General features: G+C 45.2%; 1 protein-coding gene across 1 annotated transcript in view; it reads right to left on the reverse strand.

Moving 5' to 3' along the window:
- Positions 1–14,987: 14,987 nt before the first annotated feature.
- The window catches only part of LOC119311591 (NADPH--cytochrome P450 reductase-like), a 5,914-nt gene continuing 1,120 nt past the window's right edge, over positions 14,988–19,781 (reverse strand). Inside the window, exons 4-18 of the mRNA XM_037587244.1 lie at positions 19,681–19,738; positions 19,496–19,579; positions 19,361–19,397; positions 19,029–19,098; positions 18,665–18,859; positions 18,493–18,585; positions 18,156–18,384; positions 17,989–18,072; positions 17,761–17,912; positions 17,582–17,678; positions 16,620–16,769; positions 16,449–16,526; positions 15,678–15,800; positions 15,457–15,570; positions 14,988–15,371 (exon numbers count right to left, since the gene is read on the reverse strand). Coding sequence (XP_037443141.1) covers positions 15,291–15,371; positions 15,457–15,570; positions 15,678–15,800; positions 16,449–16,526; positions 16,620–16,769; positions 17,582–17,678; positions 17,761–17,912; positions 17,989–18,072; positions 18,156–18,384; positions 18,493–18,585; positions 18,665–18,859; positions 19,029–19,098; positions 19,361–19,397; positions 19,496–19,579; positions 19,681–19,738 — 1,645 coding nt within the window. The 3' untranslated portion in view covers positions 14,988–15,290. The remainder of the gene's footprint in view (positions 15,372–15,456; positions 15,571–15,677; positions 15,801–16,448; positions 16,527–16,619; positions 16,770–17,581; positions 17,679–17,760; positions 17,913–17,988; positions 18,073–18,155; positions 18,385–18,492; positions 18,586–18,664; positions 18,860–19,028; positions 19,099–19,360; positions 19,398–19,495; positions 19,580–19,680; positions 19,739–19,781) is intronic.

Below are 19,781 nucleotides of genomic sequence, written 5' to 3' on the forward strand. Positions count from 1 at the left end.
TGGAACATCCACGCGCGCTAGTTTAGAGGGAGTTGGACCTCTTTATAAGGGAGACTCCTTCCCCACTTGTATGAGCATGAGAACGAGAGGGACATCCACGCGCGCTCCTCCTCCGTCGCTCGCCTCGCCACGCCATGACTCGTCACGACGCGTCGCGGGATGCGGGAATGAGCCGAGCCGATGTCTAATTTTTGCCATGCACTACAGGTATACGAAAGGTCACCTGGGAGCTGAAAAGTTTTTGCGGTAGTGGATAATGAATACGAACGGTGCACCTCTTCGCATGCTGCCTGTTCACTTCGTCTCCCTCCGTTGCTTCACCTCCCGGCGCAGCCTGTTCGCGTCCCTCTGTTGTTCCTATATAAGAGAGGTCGCTCCTCTCCCGAGAGACACATCAGAAGGTCCTCTTCCTCTCGCCACACAGTTCCAATCTCTATGCTACTGCTGTCTTCCTCATCCCGGCTTGCGGCGTGCACCGCACGTCGGGACAGTAGGCCTCCGAGACCGCACCTTTTGAGTCATGTACGGGAGAAGGGTGATAAGGTTTTTGGGGAGCGCTCAGCGCGACTACTTGTTGCTTCATCACGGATGATCCGGTCGCCGACGACTACTTCCCCGACGACGACTTCTTCCCCAACGTCCACGACCTCCTCGACGACATGGCAGGCGAGGACACCGACCCCAAGTCCAGCGCTTCTCCTGCTGCTGTGTCGTACGTGTTCTTCTCCTTTCTGTTAGAAGTCCTCCTACAGTTCTTGGCTCTAGTTTCTGCCCTACGTATGTTAGGTTCTGTTTTGTATAAGCAACTTCATCTATTGTCTGTTCTAGATGTGTTTTACCTCAAGTTCATATATGCTGATGATGTTTACCTTCTCTCTGTCAGATTGCATGACTTGCTTTATATTTGCTATTTTAGTCATGCTTTATCTAGTATTTTTGTTAATAAAATCATTCGGTAAATTGCTCATATTTCCAACAATCCAAAAACCTTATTATAGGAAATTTACCCCCAGTGGTTTTGCTGCTTCCATGAGACCTCCTATGTTTGAGGGTATCCACTATAAGAGGTGGCGCGTGAGAGCAGTCTTATGGTTTCAGACCATGAGCTGCTATGACGCCACTCTTGGCAAAACTGAAGGAGAGCAAGATGCCCAACAGGCACAAGCTTTTCAGAAAATGGATACCTTGTTTAAGGCTGCTCTCTTGAGTGTTCTTGGTGAGAACATAGTTGATGCTTATGCGTCAATTTACAATGGAAAAGATATGTGGGACGCACTTGAGGCCAAGTTTGGGGTCTCGGATACCGGCACTGAGTTGTACATCATGGAGCAATTCTATGGTTACAGGATGACTGAAGAGCGCTCCGTGGTTGAGCAGGCTCATGAGATACAGTCATTTGCTAGAGAACTTGAGCACTTCAATTGCATGCTACCGGACAAGTGTGTTGACGGGGGTATCATCACTAAGCTTCCTCCTTCATGGAGGAACTTTGCTACCTTACTGAAGCATAAGAGACAGGAGTTTTCCATTCCGGATCTCATTGGTACTCTTGATGTGGAAGAAAAGGCGAGTGCAAAGGACACACGTGCTCGAGGTATTGAGGGAGGATCTAGTGCCAATCTAGTACAGAAGAAAAACTTCCAGCCCCACAAGTTCAAGAACAAGGGCAAGCTTGATGGTAAAGCAAAGTTTGATGGCAAGAATAAGGTTGTGTAGCACACGAACTTCAAGAAGAAGAATGACAAGAAGAAAGGTGTCTGTCATGTGTGTGGAGATCCTGATCATTGGGCTCCTAGTTGCCCCAATCGCTATGACAAGCGTCATCCTGGGAAAGGCGGCAAGACCGCTAATGTTGTCATTGGAGACACTGACATGAAGGATGCTGGGTATGGTATATTTCCCACTATTCTTTCAGTATGTCATTCTCCTGATTGGTTGATTGACACGGGTGCTAATGTGCATGTATGCGGTGATATTTCCATGTTTTCGTCTTATCAGACCGCAGGGACTTCAACCGTGCTAATGGGAAACGGTTCAAGTGCTTCTGTTCGTGGTGTTGGCACGGTCGATCTGAAGTTTACTTCGGGGAAGATCGTGCGGCTGAAGAACGTGCGTTATGTCCCCTCCGTCAATAAAAATCTTGTTAGCGGATCTCTTCTGTGTAGAGATGGCTATAAGCTTGTCTTTGAGTCGAATAAATTTGTAATATCCAAGTATGGAACCTTTGTTGGTAAAGGCTATGAGTCAGGAGGCCTGTTTCGTTTATCCTTATCAGACGTTTGCAATAAAGTTGTTAATCATATTTGCAACAATAATGAATCAAAAGTGTGGCATTCACGTCTTTGTCAGGTTAACTTTGGTTGCATGTCACGACTAGCGAAGTTGAACTTAATCCCTAGTTTCACCACTGTCAAGGGATCTAAGTGTCAAGTATGTGTGCAAGCTAAGCAACCTCGTAAGTCTCACGTGACTACGGAGACGAGAAATCTTGCACCACTAGAACTTATACATTCAGATCTATGTGAAATGAATGGTGTTTTGACAAAAGGTGGAAAGAAATATTTCATGACGTTAATTGACGACTCCACTAGATACTGCCGTGTGTATCTTTTGAAATCTAAGGATGAGGCTTTGAACTTTTTCAAGATCTATAAAGCTAAAGTGGAAAACCAACTTGATCGAAAAATCAAGAGCCTTAGGTCCGACCGTGGTGGAGAGTATTTTTCCAATGAATTTGATGCCTTTTGTGCGGAACATGGTATAATCCATGAGAGGACGCCTCCCTACTCACCTCAGTCAAATGGGGTGGCCGAAAGGAAGAACCGTACTCTAACTGATTTGGTTAACGCCATGTTAGACACATCGGGTCTCTCCAAGGCATGGTGGGGGGAGGCGATATTGACTGCATGTCATGTCCTAAACCGAGTTCCCACAAAGAACAAAGAGATAACTCCATTCGAGGAATGGGAGAAGAAATTAAATCTCTCTTATCTACGAACCTGGGGTTGTTTGGCGAAAGTCAATGTGCCAATTCCAAAGAAGCGGAAACTGGGACCAAAAACGATAGATTGTGTTTTCCTGGGATATGCTTTTCATAGCATTGGCTATAGATTCTTGGTTGTAAAATCTGAGGTACCTGACATGCATGTCGGTACGATCATGGAGTCGAATGATGTGACTTTCTTTGAAGATATCTTTCCCATGAAGGATATGGCTACCTCATCTAATCAGGAGATGCCTATTTCATCGAATCAGGAACCAGTTACAATTACCGAACCTGCCATTTGGATGGAACACTTTGAAAGTCCTGTGGAGGAAAACAATGAAGTTCCTACTAGGAGCAAGAGATAGAGGACTGCAAAGTCTTTTGGTGATGATTTTCTTGTGTATCTCATAGATGACACTCTCAGTTCTATTTCGGAGGCCTATGCATCGGAAGATGCTGACTACTAGAAGGAAGTGGTTCGTAGCGAGATGGATTCCATCTTGGCGAATGAAACTTGGGAGATAACTGATCATCCTTATGGGTGCAAACCTATAGGATGCAAATGGGTATTCAAGAAGAAGCTTAGGCCTGATGGTACTATTGAAAAGTACAAGGCTCGGCTCGTGGCAAAGGGTTATACCCAAAAGGAAGGTGAAGACTTCTTTGATACTTACTCACCTGTGGCTCGACTGACCACTATTCGAGTTCTACTTTCACTAGCTGCCTCACATGATCTTCTCGTTCATCAAATGGATGTTAAGACTGCTTTCCTAAATGGAGAGTTGGATGAGGAAATTTATATGGAACAACCAGATGGGTTTGTAATAGATGGTCAGGAAGGGAAAGTGTGCAAGTTGCTGAAGTCTTTGTATGGACTCAAGCAAGCACCCAAACAAAGGCATGAGAAGTTCGAAAGAACTCTAACAGCTGCAGGCTTTGTTGTGAACGAAGCTGGCAAATGTGTGTACTATCGCCATGGTGGGGGCGAGGGAGTTATGCTTTGCTTGTATGTTGATGACATACTGATTTTCGGAACAAATTTGAATGTTATTAATGAGGTCAAGGATTTCCTATCTCGCTGTTTTGAGATGAAGGATTTAGGAGTGGCTGATGTCATTCTGAACATCAAGTTGTTGAGAGATGATGATGGTGGGATTACATTGCTTCAATCTCACTATGTGGAAAAGATCTTGAGTCGCTTTGGCTATAGTGACTGCAAGCCCTCTCCAACACCATATGATGCTAGCGTGCTGCTTCGAAAGAATCGAAGAATTGATAGAGATCAATTGAAGTATTCTCAGATTATTGGCTCGCTTATGTGCTTAGCAAGTGCTACAAGACCTGACATCTCTTTTGCTGTTAGCAAACTGAGTCGGTTTGTTTCAAAACCAGGAGATGTGCATTGGAAAGCTCTAGGGAGAGTTTTGCGTTATTTGAAAGGCACTGCGAATTATGGAACACTACACTGGGCATCCAAAGGTGCTTGAAGGGTATAGTGACTCAAACTGGATCTCAGATGCTGATGAGATAAAGGCCACAAGTGGTTATGTATTCACTCATGGAGGTGGCGCTGTTTCTTGGAAGTCTTGCAAGCAGACCATCTTAACGAGGTCAACAATGAAAGCAGAACTCACAGCACTAGATACAGCTACGGTCGAAGCAGATTGGCTTTGTCGGCTCTTGAATGACTTGTCGGTAGTTGAGAAACCTGTACTAGGTATCCTTATGAACTGTGGCAATCAAACTATGATCACTAAAGTGAGCAGCTCAAAGGATAACATGAAGTCATCAAGACATGTTCAGAGAAGGTTAAAGTCTGTCAAAAAAATGAAAAACTCTGGAGTTATTGCATTGGACTATATCCAAATGTCTAAAAATCTGGCAGATCCTTTTACTAAGGGTCTATCACGTAATGTGATAGATAATGCATCGAGGGAGATGGGAATGAGACCCACAATATGAGTTGTTCATAGTGGTAAGCTATTCTTTGTGATCGGAGATCCCGTGAATTAGATGTGGAAGACAAGCTGTTGGTCAACTGAGAGGAGAGTATCCTTACTGTTAAAATACCACTCCATGAAGATGCAATACTCTCCTAATCTGCATGGCAGGTTGATGTATATCTTAATGTGTTCTAAATGGCTTTTTGAAGCAGAGATTTTGTCCTGCAGAACATCTTTTCAAGAACGCACCTATATGAGTCTGATTGTTAAACGTCGCAATCTATGAGAGTAGGGTTCTCTCTAGTGAACTCATGAAAGGTCACGGAGTATGACGCATAAGCTCCACCCGCGAGGAAGACCCACGGTAGCCACGTATCGGTCAAGGCTTTGTGTGAAACTAGATTCGCAGAAAACTTGGAGTTCAAGGCCCAGTCCACTATTCAAGTTGCTTACTAGTGTAGCATAGGGTTCTAGGTGGAAGTTCAACTTAACAGTCTCTAGTACAGTACCGGTATATAAAACAGTGTTTTGGAACCAAAGGCAAATTTTGTGTGTCTCTGGGATCTGGTAGGGGATTGCTGGAATTTTGCCTATTTGGGCCTAGCCCAATAGCAGTTTCAGAAATTCCTAATAAATCCTAGAGGCCCACGCAGCCCATTCGTGCAAGGCAAGAGGTGGAACTAAAAGTTTAGTCCCACCTTGCTAGCTTAGAGGGAGTTGGACCTCTTTATAAGGGAGATTCCTTCCCCACTTGTATGAGCATGAGAACAAGAGGGACATCCACGCACGCTCCTTCTCCGTCACCCGCCTCGTCACGACGCGCCGCGCCGCGGGTTGCGGGAATGAGCCGAGCCGATGTATAATTTTCGCCACGGACTACGGGTATACGAAAGGTCACCTGGGAGCTGAAAAGTTTTTGCGGTAGTGGATAATGAATACGAACGGTGCACCTCTTCGCGTGCTGCTTATTCACTTCGTCTCCCTTTGTTGCTTCACCTCCCGGCGCAGCCTGTTCGCGTCCCTCTGATGTGCCTATATAAGAGAGGTCGCTCCTCTCCCGAGAGACACATCAGAAGGTCCTCTTTCTCTCGCCACACAGTTCCAATCTCTGCGCTACTGCTGTCTTCCTCATCCCGGCTTGCGGCCTGCACCGCACGTCGGGACAGTTAGCCTCCGAGACCGCACCTTTCGAGTCCTGTACGGGAGAAGGGTGATAATGTTTTTGGGGAGCGCTCAGCGCGACTACTGGCTGCTTCATCACGGACGATCCGGTCGCCGACGACTACTTCCCCGACGACGACTTCTTCCCCGACGTCCACGACCTCCTCGACGACATGGCAGGCGAGGACACCGACCCCAAGTTCAGTGCTTCTGCTGCTGCTGTGCCGTACGTGTTCTTCTCCTTTCTGTTAGAAGTCCTCCTACAGTTCGTGGCTCTAGTTTCTTCCCTACGTATGTTAGGTTCTGTTTCGTATAAGCAACTTCATCTAGTGTCCGTTCTAGATGTGTTTACCTCAAGTTCATATATGCAGACGATGTTTACCTTCTCTCTGTCAGATTGCATGACTTGCTTTATATTTGCTATTTTAGTCATGCTTTATCTAGTATTTTTGTTAATAAAGTCATTCGGTAAATTGCTCATATTTCCAACAGTCAGTGCAGTGCAATCCTACCACCAAGGTCCTTGTCGGTTGGTGGGTATATAGGATGTGCATGTATAGTCATGGTGTGAGTATATGTGCGTGCATGCAAGCATTTACGATTGTACTTTTTTTAAGAAAAAAATGTAAGGTAACACATGCTTAGACAAGCCAGCCGGAGGAGGGGCGCCCGCGGCTGCGCTAGAGTCTATGTGCTTTCTGGTGGCCTGCACGCTGAAGAACCTACGGTCAAAGTAGCTAGCTGCACGAAAAGGACGCCTCCCGCGGCCACGGCCAGCAGCGACGTCCCGGGGCGAAAGCCGATGCTGCTGGATCACGCACTGTGCCTTGCTATCCATGCAAAGGGATGGGTCTAGAAGGTTCTGATCAACGTCCGACTCGTGATGAATTTGTTTCCGGAGGGCACCACGGTGATGCCACGATGGCTCAAGCTGGTTTTCCCCGCCAAGGCACCAACCCTAAAACATGCATGCATATGAGATCCATGCCTGTGCCTGTTCCGGGAAATAATATGTGGCTAGTAATAACAAGATGACAACCAAGCTAGCTACTTTGTGGCTGACAGAGCGCCAGCAAACCACACCTACGTACCCTGTCTCTGGAACCATGGAGTTATATCTCCCACGATGCGGCTATATCTCCCACATGTCGAAGCATGACTTAGAGGCATAATCGCATTGTGGTTTTGTCGTAAGAAGGGTCATCTTCACACAATCCCATGTAATGAACAAGAATGGGATAAAGAGTTGGCTTACAATCGCCACTTCACACAATGAACATATAATTCATACATCATTCAGAGTACACACATATAGTCCGACTACGGACGAAGCCAAAAGAAAAGAAGATAATCCAACTGCTAGATCCCCGATCGTCCCAACTGGGCTCCACTACTGATCAACATAAAACGAAACATAGCAACGACCAAGATCTTCGTTGAGCTCCCATCTGAGTTCGGTTGCATCACCTGCACTGGTATCATCGGCACCTGCAACTGTTGTGATAGTATCTGGTGAGTCACGAGGACTCAACAATCTCAAAACCCGCGAGATCAAGACTATTTAAGCTTATGGGTAGGAAGTGGTAATGAGGTGGAGTTGCAGCAAGCACTAAGCAAATATGGTGGCTAACATACGCAAATAAGAGCGAGAAGAGAAGCAAATGAAACGGACGTGAAGCTAGAAGTGATCAAGAAGTGATCCTGAACTCCTACTTACGTCAAACATAACCCAAAACCGTGTTCACTTCCCGGACTCCGCCGAAAAGAGACCATCACGGCTACACACGCGGTTGATGCGTTTTAATTAAGTCAAGTGTCAAGTTCTCTACATCCAGATATTAACAAATTCACATCTGCCTCATAACCGCGGGCACGGCTTTCGAAAGATAATACCCTGCAGGGGTGTCCCAACTTAGCCCATCATAAGCTCTCACGGTCAATAAAGGATATTCCTTCTCCTAGGAAGACCTGATCAGTCTCGGAATCCTGGTTTACAAGACATTTCGACAATGGTAAAACAAGACCAGCAAAGCCGCCCGATGTGCCGACAAATCCCGATAGGAGCTGCACATATCTCGTTCTCAGGGCACACCGAATGAACACTACGTACAACTAAAACCAGCCCTCAAGTTTCCCTGAGGTGGCGCTGCAAATGGCTCTAGTTCGGACCAACACTCGGAGGAGCACTGGCCCGGGGGGGTTAAAATAAATATGACCCTTGAGTCTGCAGAACCCAAGGGAAAAAGGCTTAGGTGGCAAATGTTAAAACCAAGGTTGGGCCTTGTTGGAGGAGTTTTATTCAAAGCGAACTGTCAAGGGGGTCCCATAAATCACCCAACCGCGTAAGGAACGCAAAATCAAGGAACATAACACCGGTATGACGGAAACTAGGGCAGCAAGAGTGGAACAAAACACCAGGCATAAGGCCGAGCCTTCCACCCTTTACCAAGTATATAGGTGCATTAATTAAATAAGAGATATTGTGATATCCCAACATAATCATGTCCATCCTGGAGCAATCTTCAACTTCACCTGCAACTAACAACGCTATAAGAGGGGCTGAGCAAAGCGGTAACATAGCCAAACAACGGTTTGCTAGGAAGGGTGAAAAAGGTTAGAGGCTGACATGGCAAATTGGGAGGCTTGATCAAAAAGAGATAGGTAGCGCAACATAGCGATAGAACGAAGCAACTAGCATAGCAATGATAGTAATGAGATCCAAGGTGACGGTCATCTTGCCTGAAATCCCGCTAGGAAGAAGAACGAGTCCATGAAGAAGATGAAACCACGAAGATGAACCAAGCGTAGACGAACGAATCCTCACGATCCCAACGAAACAGGAACTATCGAGAAGAAGCACAGAACATAGTAAACACACCACACATGAACAAGGCATGATGCTCAACCAAGTATGATGCATGACAAGGCTACATGAGGCTACTCATGGCAAGAGATGATGCATACACGAGCAACACTTCAAGGCAAGTTTAAATGAGGCCGGGAAGAACATATAACAATTCCGGTAAGTCTTCATATGCAAATTTCGAAATTGGTCCAGATCTGAATAAACCTTATGTTCAAGTTGTTAAACAGCAAGTTAAGAAGCACCAAGATGATCTACACGAGATTCTAGTCAAGTTACATATAAAGTTCATTTAGTTTGGAGCTACGGCGTAGAAGATATGAGCAAAACAAGTTAAACATGGCATTGATGCAAAATGCATACAAACATCAAGCAAACACCTCAAAACAAGGACGCAACATGATAATATGAAACTACATGCAAAATCAAGCAAGTTTCATATAGAGCACACTCAAAACGGAACAACGGTTCAACACACACACATGAAACAAGTTATAATAACAATCTGTCCAAAACAGCAACTAGGCATCTAGCAAGCATCAAAACAAGATGCTACAGCACCTCAACATGAGAACAAAAGGCATGGACATGATGTACAGGTAAAGCATAACAAAACATGAACACTGAGCTATCTCCAGAAATCACTAAAAAATGCTCAAAAACACATGGCAAGATTGCAATCAATAACAGTTTACAGGCTTAGCAGAAATAACATCAGGTTGCAATGTTTAGAGCTATCAAACAACATGCTACAGGAACTTAACATGGCAAACAAAGGCATGGAATGAATCTACTAATTGCATAGAACAAAAGTCATTTACTGACCGTGAGCCAAAAAGGATCAGAAGAGAAAATGAGCGGGACTGCGAAGAGAAAATGCAAGCATGCTATGGATCAGAAATGTACCCTGCTTGAGAAAAAGGCCAAAACGTGCGCCTGCATGCGTAATACCGAAATTTGTTAGCCTTTTTTACACGTGGAGGAGCATGCAAAGCATGCACGCACGCCAGTCACATTCACAGTTCACAACTTGGAAGCAAGCCAGGCACGCATGAACCATCTAACCAGGTTGCTAAGTTCCGGACCAAAAATGCTAAAACTATAGAGTACGACCAAAAACACCCTTTTAACCTCGATAATGACGAGTGTAGCACGAAATGCAAAATGAGCCACCCCTGAAACCATTTTAAGATGTGACCTTTTCGCTACTGTCAAATAACGTGTGGCTAATGTATGCAAGCTACCGTCATAGTCAACAGCGGGAGCCCTAGGTTCATGCTCAGTCATGGCCGCTGGCCATGCAGACTTAGCAAAAGTCTACCGTCGACGATGTTGGCGGTAGCCCTTGGAACGTGTTTGGTAGGCGGCAAATACCTTAATTAGGCCCACGCAGAAAGATTTTGGTCTATTGCTTGACTGCATTTATTGTTGGTTTTGCATAGCATGAAACGTAAAGCATCACTTGACCTGTCGCGCTAGGAACGTTCAGATCGGCAGTTCCCAGGGAGCTAGGCTGAGGTGAGCCACAGCAAGCGCACATGGTGGGCCCCTTGCACGAGAAAAGGTTGGAGGGATGCGAGCTACTACACAGCGTGTACGTGCAATCTTCTTCTACCTCCATTAATTTCCTTTCTTCCTTGTTCGTTCTAATCTACACAACGGTACTTTGATTCGAGATAAGCGCTACACGAAAATGATGCACATCGATGTTATGGTTCCCTTTTTGCGATCGTTTCGTCGACCGTAAATGCACAATTTTGTGTTCATTTTTGGGATATTTTGGACGAATGTTGTCAAATTCGTCGCACATGGTCGATTATTTGGAATTTTCTTTGACCAGTAACTTCATCTCGCAGTTTCATACGACATTTGTGTTGCAAGTTTTCTATTTCCATGATCGTAAACGAGAAGATCTACATATTTGTAAACATTGTATGTCTCTCCTCTGTCCTCTACCTCAGAGCCCTCCTATTCGCCCCTCTTGACGCCAACGGCGTTCCTCTTGAAATCCTTGCGCGCATCCTAATACACTGAAGTCGTTTTCGGCGTCGTTCATCTCGGCCTCCTCTCTCACGTCCTACTGCGCCCACGCTGTCATAGTGCGTGCACTGCATTTCTCCTTCTCTGTCCTCTAACTTCGTGCGGATTTTCTCTGCGGCGACATGCTAGCAACAAGTTTGCCGTGCCGCCGACGGGTTCGCTCGTCCACGACTCCGTGCATGTCATGTAAGACGCGTGGCCACGGTCACTGTCCACATTAGTCGCCGTGGTTCAACAACACTGCATTTCTCCTCTGCCATCCTCTGCCTCAGCGCTCCTCAGCACGGACTTTCTCTGCGGCGACGACGCTAGCAACTAGTTTGCCGCGACGCCGGCAGAAACACTTGCCGGAGAATCTGTGCTTGTCTTGCCGGACACGGCGCCTCGGTCACCGTCCACTGCAATCGTGAGATACAGTGTAACAGTGTGTGTTAAGTGTAAGTGTTAGCTCTTTTTATCAGATCACGTGTATACAACCGAACACCATGATCCGATTCCGAGCTAATATAAGACACTAAACGCTATGCCAAAATTGCTTTTCTAATGCAAGAGGCCTAGATGCGGGCGACCAAACAATGTGCAGATTTCGAAAAAAAATATCATGTTTTTCCTCGACCCGGCTCCGTAGAGCTAGGCTTCACCGGAAAGGTAACCAAACACGCCCTTAGATTCTATTCTGAACCCGGCCACAGTAGCCACCCAAAGAGGCAAGTGGCTGCACCTTCATGTTGCATGTCAACCATTACCATGGAGTAGGGCAAAATACACTATATTCTCGTGAAATACGAAATGACCCAAGCCTGAAACTATTTCAAGATATGATCTTTTTGGCTACTGCCAAACAACATAAGGTTGACATGCAACATAAACAACAGCGCTAGCCCTTGGTACATGCTTTGGTTGACGGCTGACCATGCAGACTTGGCAAAAGTCTACCACAGACATGGTCAGCACTCGCCGACCGAGCATGGACCAAGGGCTACCATTGTCGGCTCATGGACCAAAAAGCCACTCTTCATACCGCATTCTCATGACCCAACTTATTCAATCACTTCCATTATCTTTCTATTGCTACAATTCGACAACAAAAAACATCCCTTAGAATTCCTGTTCGATAGGAAAAAAATAGCTCTTCAACCAGAAATAGCAAGCAACATGTTTTTCTTCTCTTTTCCGGGCACACACCATATCGAGTAACGCCACTGGCAAACACCTGGGAACGTAACACTTCCTATAACAGAAAAAGCAATATCTGAAATCTTGAAGGAACTAAAAAAGACGTATACCATATACCCTCCTAAATCGAGAGAAAGTTAGGTCGTCAGTATCTCACTACTAAAACTTCCATCGATCAGATTCTAGGTGGTTTGCAGCTGGTCTTGTGTCCAACGCTAGCTAGGTTCTGATCTTGTTACAGACTAGTCCTAGCTAGCTAGCAAGTGGCCATTAGCTCCAGTCATCGTTGTATCGCCGTACTTCCGAAAGCAATTCGTAGCATCCCCATGAGACCTCCGATCGGCCGTCGACCAGAACCTTCTCCGTCGGGTATTTATATTCGTGCGTTCCATGCATATATCGTCCATCCTTCGTGCCTTCTTCTTCTTCTTCTTCTTCTCCTTCTTCTCGAGCTCACTCTAGCCCGGTCAATGGAGAGCAAGGCGCAGCACCACGACGGTGTGACCAGCAGCCGCGGCCCCCGCCCCAAGACGCCCTCGCGGCGTCCGCTGGCCGCCGTCGTCGGCCAGAATGCGGCCTTCTCCTGCGACTACAGCACCTACAGGTTCTTCAGGGCGATGGCGCTTGCTGGCCACCAGAATGCGCACAGTCTCGAGCGCATCCTCTCCAAGCGCAAGCGCCAACTCGTCGCCCTGGAGCCGGCCGTCCCCAGGCTCCACGCCGGCGGGAAGCGCTCGCTGTCTTCCGCTGCGGCGCCCGTGCTGGCGGATTGGACGTCGTCGGCTTTGGTTCGTGACAGCGGTGATGCGGCCACCGCCACGCCGGAGGTGGATTTGTCGCTGAGGCTCTGTTCGTCGTCCATCACTGCGCCGGAGGTGGACTTGTCGCGCACCACTGCGCCGGAGGTGGACTTGTCGCTCAGGCTGTGGTCTGGTCCTCGCAGTACTACCGGGAGAGGTGGAGACGTGACCCAGCCGCGTACGGGATCGGGATCTCGGCGACGCAAAAATCAGGCCGAGAAGATATAAAACGCGGGTGATTAAAACCGGTTAATGGGTCTGTACGTCTACCGTCTACGTATGTGAAAGTCTTCAGTTGCTATGCAAATAAATTTGTTGGTAAGTCTTCAGTTACTATGTTCCAAAAAAAAGTCTTCAGTTACTGTACAAATTTTATATTCACTTTATGTATGCTTGTAACAATCCGTTTATCTAGTGCAAGAAGGAAATGTAATATAAAATATTCTCAAAATCGCTCTATTTATACCTATACCTATATGTAAAACAACAAATTTGCTTATTCTCACCTACTCCCTCCGTTCCAAAATAGATGACTCAACTTTGTACAAAGTTAATTGTACAAAGTTAATAGATGCAGGGAGTAGATGAGAATTAGCGACATCTAAGTTATCCACCGCACAATCTGGCTGCTGTAAAATTCGTGCAATCTGTTTGATCAGGCGGGCACTCTGTCATTGGCCGGGCCTGTTTTTCTCTCTGTCGCTGCATGTGTTGTTTGCTATGACCGAGCCTGTTTTTGCTCTTTTGCTAAAAATATATATGTATGTGTCTCTGTTACCCCTATGAACTGTGTTTTTCTTTCTCAAGTATATACTGTGTTGTCTCGAGCTGGAAGTCAACCCTTTTCAGCATTGTCTCGAGCCGTTTGTTTTTGGACTCCATTGCATATCTGATGTCAGGTTTATTTTATCATGGCAAATCGAACGTCTTTTATGAAAGTTTGTGTTTGCTGAGTATGGCAAGTTTAGTAGCAAGCATGTCAAATCCAGATCTGTTTGTTTTTTTTTTGTCAGGAAATTGCGTGCTCGTAAACTAAATTTCCCATCTCACACCAACTAAATTTGTTGTAAAATTGTTCGATTTGCTATGCTTAAAAATCTGACATCAGTTTTATAGCATTACCATTGTTTTTTGCGTCACCATGAGTTGTGTCAAACTATTGTTGTTGTTGTTGTTACGGGCTGTGTTTTATGTCTGTGTAGTGTAAAAATAGTCAAGCTTCTTTATGATCCCACCGTCATTCTCAATACCTAACTGAGCTCGACCCTTTTTTTGTCGTATTTGCAAGTCCATTCTGACACGTTATTGAGGCCAGCCACCTTTTTGTCGTAGATGCAACTTCAGTCCAAACATGTAAATTTTATTGTCCAGTTGCAAGTTTGCCTTCAATACGCAACTGGGCCTAACCATTTTTCTCGCATTTGTAAGTTCAATCTCTACACGCAACTAAGGGCACAACCTTTTTTGACCCAGTTGCAATTCAACCCTAACATGCAACGAGGAGCTCGCTTTTTTTCCAAGTCGACAGTCCACCCTCGATACACAACTTGGCCTGGACCCACATTCTTTTTCTAGTTGCAAGTCCCACCATCGGCAAAGAACGGGTGCTCGGCCCTTTTGTCCCTTCTCCATCCCCGACATGAAACTGAGGGCTGCATTTTTTGTCCCAATTGCAAATCCACTCTCGATAGGCAAGTGGACCCTACCCATTCTTTTGTCTGAATTGCAAGCCAACCCTGGACAGGCAACTATGGGGGCAACTCATTTTTGTCCCGTAGCGGCATATATGCCTGGGCAAGGTTATACAAGATCTGCGAGAGATGCTCTAATAAGGGTATGTTTGGACTGTGTCCAAAGTGGACCCTACCAGACTTTTAGTCATGACAAAATTGTTTTTGTTTGGATGGTTGCTACTGTAATTTTTTAGTGTGCCAGCACTCCTTTTGCCAACTCTAGTCCATTTTCCTGATTAAATTAAGGAGGCACGTATGCATACAGATACAGCTGTTGCTACAAAATTGATTAAATTAGCTGACATGCGAATGGGCACCTTTATTTAGTTTCAGTTCCAGACATCACAAACAATCGATGAATCGTCATCCTCTGCTCCACAAATAATACTACAGCAGTACCTAGCTGGAGTTTCCTATACAACAACAAAAAATCCCACTACTACAACTACTATATATGTATTGCTCCATACAGACCTGAAAAAACGGCGCCAATCATATTCGAAATCAGAGCCGCATTTCTCATGTTCGGTCGATCATTTCGCTAGATTTTCTAAGTGGTGTTGAATCGTTCGTTCGTTTCTGCAATTGTTACCAGACGTCTCTCAGGTATCTCCCTTCCGTCTGAAGGTTTTTCACATAGCCCTCCGTCTTGGAGCTGTCCAGAGAGCCCTGTAATGAAAAGCGAATGACTGGTCAGTTCAGTGAAACCAAAAGGAACTCTCCTAGAGACCAAAATGGATGTGCGTTGCGTCACCTGTTCCTGAACTATGGTGTGCAGCGCGCGGTGCACGTCCCTTGCCATGCCCTTGGCGTCGCCGCAGACGTACACATAGCCGCCCTGGGAAACGATGCTCCACAGCTCTGCAGCCTGCAAAGATTGTTTGCACGTGCATGGTTAAGCGAGGAAAACAAGGGATTAATTGCACCTAATCAACGACAGGACATGAATAAACAGTGAGTCATCAATCAGGTTACCTTCTCTGCCATTTTGTGTTGGACGTACTCTTTTGTAGGACCCTCACGAGAAAAGGCGACGACTAACTCGGAGAGGGCTCCCGATTCAGCAAAGTTGTTCAGCTCGTCCTCGTATATGAAGTCCTGGAGAAATAAAATGTAAATCAGACAGTTTTCGCATAAGTTATACAAGTGTTTTTTTATCAGCCATGAGATCCTTTACTAGATGCAAAATGCAAATGCAGAAAAGTTTTCGGACAGGCGACAAGGAGCTAAGAGGCATAGCAATTGGGAAGATATATGTAAGAATCTGAAATAGGATATGAATTATAGATGACATGCATGCTGGTGCAGAACTCCGCCTATGTCTTCTAGGCATAGCCGGTCCCAAGCCCGGGTAAAGGAGGAGGGTTGTGATAGGCTTGGCGAGCCAACGTAAAAACTAGCCAGTCCCATAGGTATGAAACCCATTTGAGCGAGAATAGTACTAGGATGGGTGACCTCCTAGGAAGTCCTCGTGAAAGGGTTTCATATCTAAGGGTTGTGATAGGCTTGGCGAGCCAACGTAAAAACTAGCCAGTCTTTTGGGTATGAAACCCATTTGGGCGAGAGTAGTACTAGGATGGGTGACCTCCTGGGAAGTCCTCGTGAAAGGGTTTCATATCTAGCCTACCCCAACTTGTTTGGGATAAAAGGCTTCGTAAGTGTGTGTGTATGCATGCTGGTGCAGCTCACAAATCATGACAGTTTCTTACAATAACTGTAGATGAAGCTGAATAATAGAGGTCATACCATCTGGCGGTTTCTGCACCCGAAGAACAGGATGGCACGGCCCAGTTCCACCCCGGTCTCTTTTAAAGCTAATCTTTCCTGCCAATGCCAAATGGATTGGATACACAAATTAACACACTAAAGAGTGAAAAGCTTTAAGAACACTGGGAGAAACAAGGGGACAAAACAAACCTGTAAGAAGCCCCTGAAAGGTGCAAGGCCAGTCCCAGGGCCCACCATTATAATAGGCACTGTAGGATCAGCAGGCAATTTGAAGTTTGACTGCCTCACGAAAATTGGAGCCCAACTGCATTCTTTGCTCTCTTCCGAGGGAGTTGAATTCTGTGTTCAGCCATGTAGGGTCATCAGAATAAAATGTTTGCAAAATGACAAGATGGTCACTGGCAAATATTTCAAATGGTTTTTACAAAAATACTTGGCTACATAGTACATACAAATCATTATTATTATTTTAATTGCACTCACATCTCAAACTCAAAGTACAAATGTTTGTGTGGCCACCTATATTTGACAAGATGGTCACTGGCAGGTTACGTCACTGAACCAAATGAGCTCTATGGTATCATCATCCATTTAATTAATTTACACAGCCACACAGTGGCAGGGCCAGAAAAATAGGATGAGGAGGGCCGAGTATTGTTCAACCTTGTTGGGGTGGGCCAATCCATCAAAAACACCCATTTTAGCAAAAAAATCACTGCTACTATTCATATATTAGGCCTAAATCACAGATGTTAGGGGGGGCCAGGGCCCTGGCTGGCACCCCCCTGTCTCCGCCACTGTAGCCACACAGGGGAAGCACACATTGAAAATGTTGAGAATGATTAATAGAGGATGATTAGTCGTTCACTTAAACATACAAAGCAAGGCCAGCAGACTGAACTAGAAATTTCAGTCCAACATCATTAAACCTGGGAAAACATGTGTTATTTAAGGAGTTCTCAAGTTTAAAAAATGGAAGTTGCCTCGACATGTTCAGGATAGATTGAACAAATGGGGGTTGAGTCCAAACATATAAGTGAGCAATAGGGACAACTTCAATTATCTTGCCAAAGGTCAAAAGGTTTCCATGCTTGTAACTATATTATAGAAACAAAGTTCTGCCCTGTGACCATGAAGAGACATGAGTGTACCTTCATCCAAGTAGAACAAACTCCTTTATGGATCCTTCCAGTTGGGGTTTGCCCATGAACTAGTGAACATGTTACATGAATTCTTGTAGGTGCCATTCTGCAACGATATGATATATGAATCTTGACTGACTAATCAATTTGTTTATGTAACATAGGGAATTATTTCAAAGACGAGATACCTTGGTGAGGAAGATATTGAGTAGTATCTCGGCTGAAGGCGAGGAGCAATAGCTGCAAAGAAGACACCAAGCGGAGGTTTCGCTGATGGAAACTCCGAAATAACTTCTAAGAGACTTCTTTGACTAGCGATTATCCACTGAGAATATTCCTTCTGACCAATGAAATTCATGTGAGAAAGATGACACCATTATTGGAGAGTATGAATTTATCCTAGATTACAAACCAACCTTTCCAGCAGGAGATGCTAGATGTCTGAGCCGCTCGGCCTCTTTGGGATCAGATGCATGAGCAGCCAAGGCAAGTAAAACACTCTGCAGAAACCCATCAGAAAATATTTATGAATACAAACATATGATGCAGCGAGAGAACAAATACGCGAAAACAAAATATTCACCTTTTTAGGTGAATTCAACAGATCGGCATATCTGGCAAGTGCAAGCCTCACAGTACAGGGAGATGGGAAAGGAGGTGGCAAAGAGCCCCCAAAAAGTGGAGTGCCATCCTCTTGGTCAGCATAAATTGAGAAATAAGTATCTGGTGAATAATCTAATAGCTTTTCTGCCTCCTCTACAGTCTCAATTGAATTTTCTGCGTACACACCAACATGATCTCCAGTCTCATATCTGGAATGAAAATGAGGAATAATCAGCCGACTAAAGACCAATCACATAAACTGGTTATTACCTCCTATTCTCAAAAACTGACAGAGCTAGATACTACAATATCCTTACGTGAGGCTAGTTCCTGCAATGTCAAACTCCAAATGAATGCAGGACCGGTCAGAAGCTGGTGTGTGAAGCTCCCGTCGCACAGCCACATTTGCCCTGGAAAAGAAGTGTGGTAAGAGTTCGCTCATAGTAAAATAAAAATGGGCCTAGTCACATGAAAGCAAGAAGGGCATACCTGCAAGGATGTTGACTGTCATAGATGACATGACCATTGCTAAGACTGAAAGACTTGTTGATATGTGTGGCATCCTCTGGTTTGGTAAGCACGATTCTATATTGCGGAATAGCGGCCGTGTAAGGAGATAGTGCCGCTGAAGAATTATCTTCGACGCGGAGCAGTTTGTCCAATTCTGGCCACAGCAGTTCCTTCCTGTAGTCAAATAAACAAACCGTTAGCGTTTGATTCGTAAGACTCTCAAGGTCTAAAGTTGAGATCAAGATATGTGCAGAAACAGGACCACCATGCACAAGCCGATAAAACTACCAACTGTCCTGATTTCGAAAGTTCAGATCAAGGTTAAGCTCATCGCCGTACATACCAGGCGTTGAAGTCATCCTCAATGCATTGATCATCATCTCCAAGGCCAACAGGAACTATGCGCTTTCCACCTGCAGAAACATCATGAACAAAAGTTAACCACTAGCAGATGACAAAGGGGACAACAAAACTAGGGAAAAATATGTAATGATGGAGTCATGTTGCAGATGATTCACAACATCTAACTCAAAACTAATTATACATGGCAAAACCATTACAGGCCTATCTAGTAGTTATAAAATTTCTCGAAAGAACAGTGTGTCATAATATTGAAATGTAGGTGAACTGAGCTACGATAAATTGGATTGGTCACTCATTCTGTTTTTTGTTTACCTTGTTCAGCGAGGAGCTGATCAACCTCCTTTCCGACCTTCAGTTGGGAAACATTTGAAAGCAAAAGAAGAGAGTAAGTTTACATGCAAGAGTGCATATATGTATCAGATGGATTTAGAGGGCAGGGGGGCAGACCTTGTTGAAATGCTCGTACTGCCTATTCCCAAGAGCAAACACCCCGAACTTGAGGTTGCTCAACCACTCACCCCTCTCGTTCCCCTGTAGTCCGACCAAACAAAGCAGCCATCAATACCAACCATGAGAAAATGCACATTTAGAGCTGCATCACCAGAAAGTACTAGGTCTGTAATCAAACGGACCTCAGAGAACCATTTGTAGAATCTGGCGGCGTTGTCGGTTGGCTCACCATCCCCATACCTACAACAGCGACAACGACACCCATTAGCAATTTAGCTTTTTA

The sequence above is a fragment of the Triticum dicoccoides genome, chromosome 5B, assembly GCF_002162155.2.
Source record: "Triticum dicoccoides isolate Atlit2015 ecotype Zavitan chromosome 5B, WEW_v2.0, whole genome shotgun sequence".
Lineage (NCBI taxonomy): Eukaryota > Viridiplantae > Streptophyta > Magnoliopsida > Poales > Poaceae > Triticum > Triticum dicoccoides.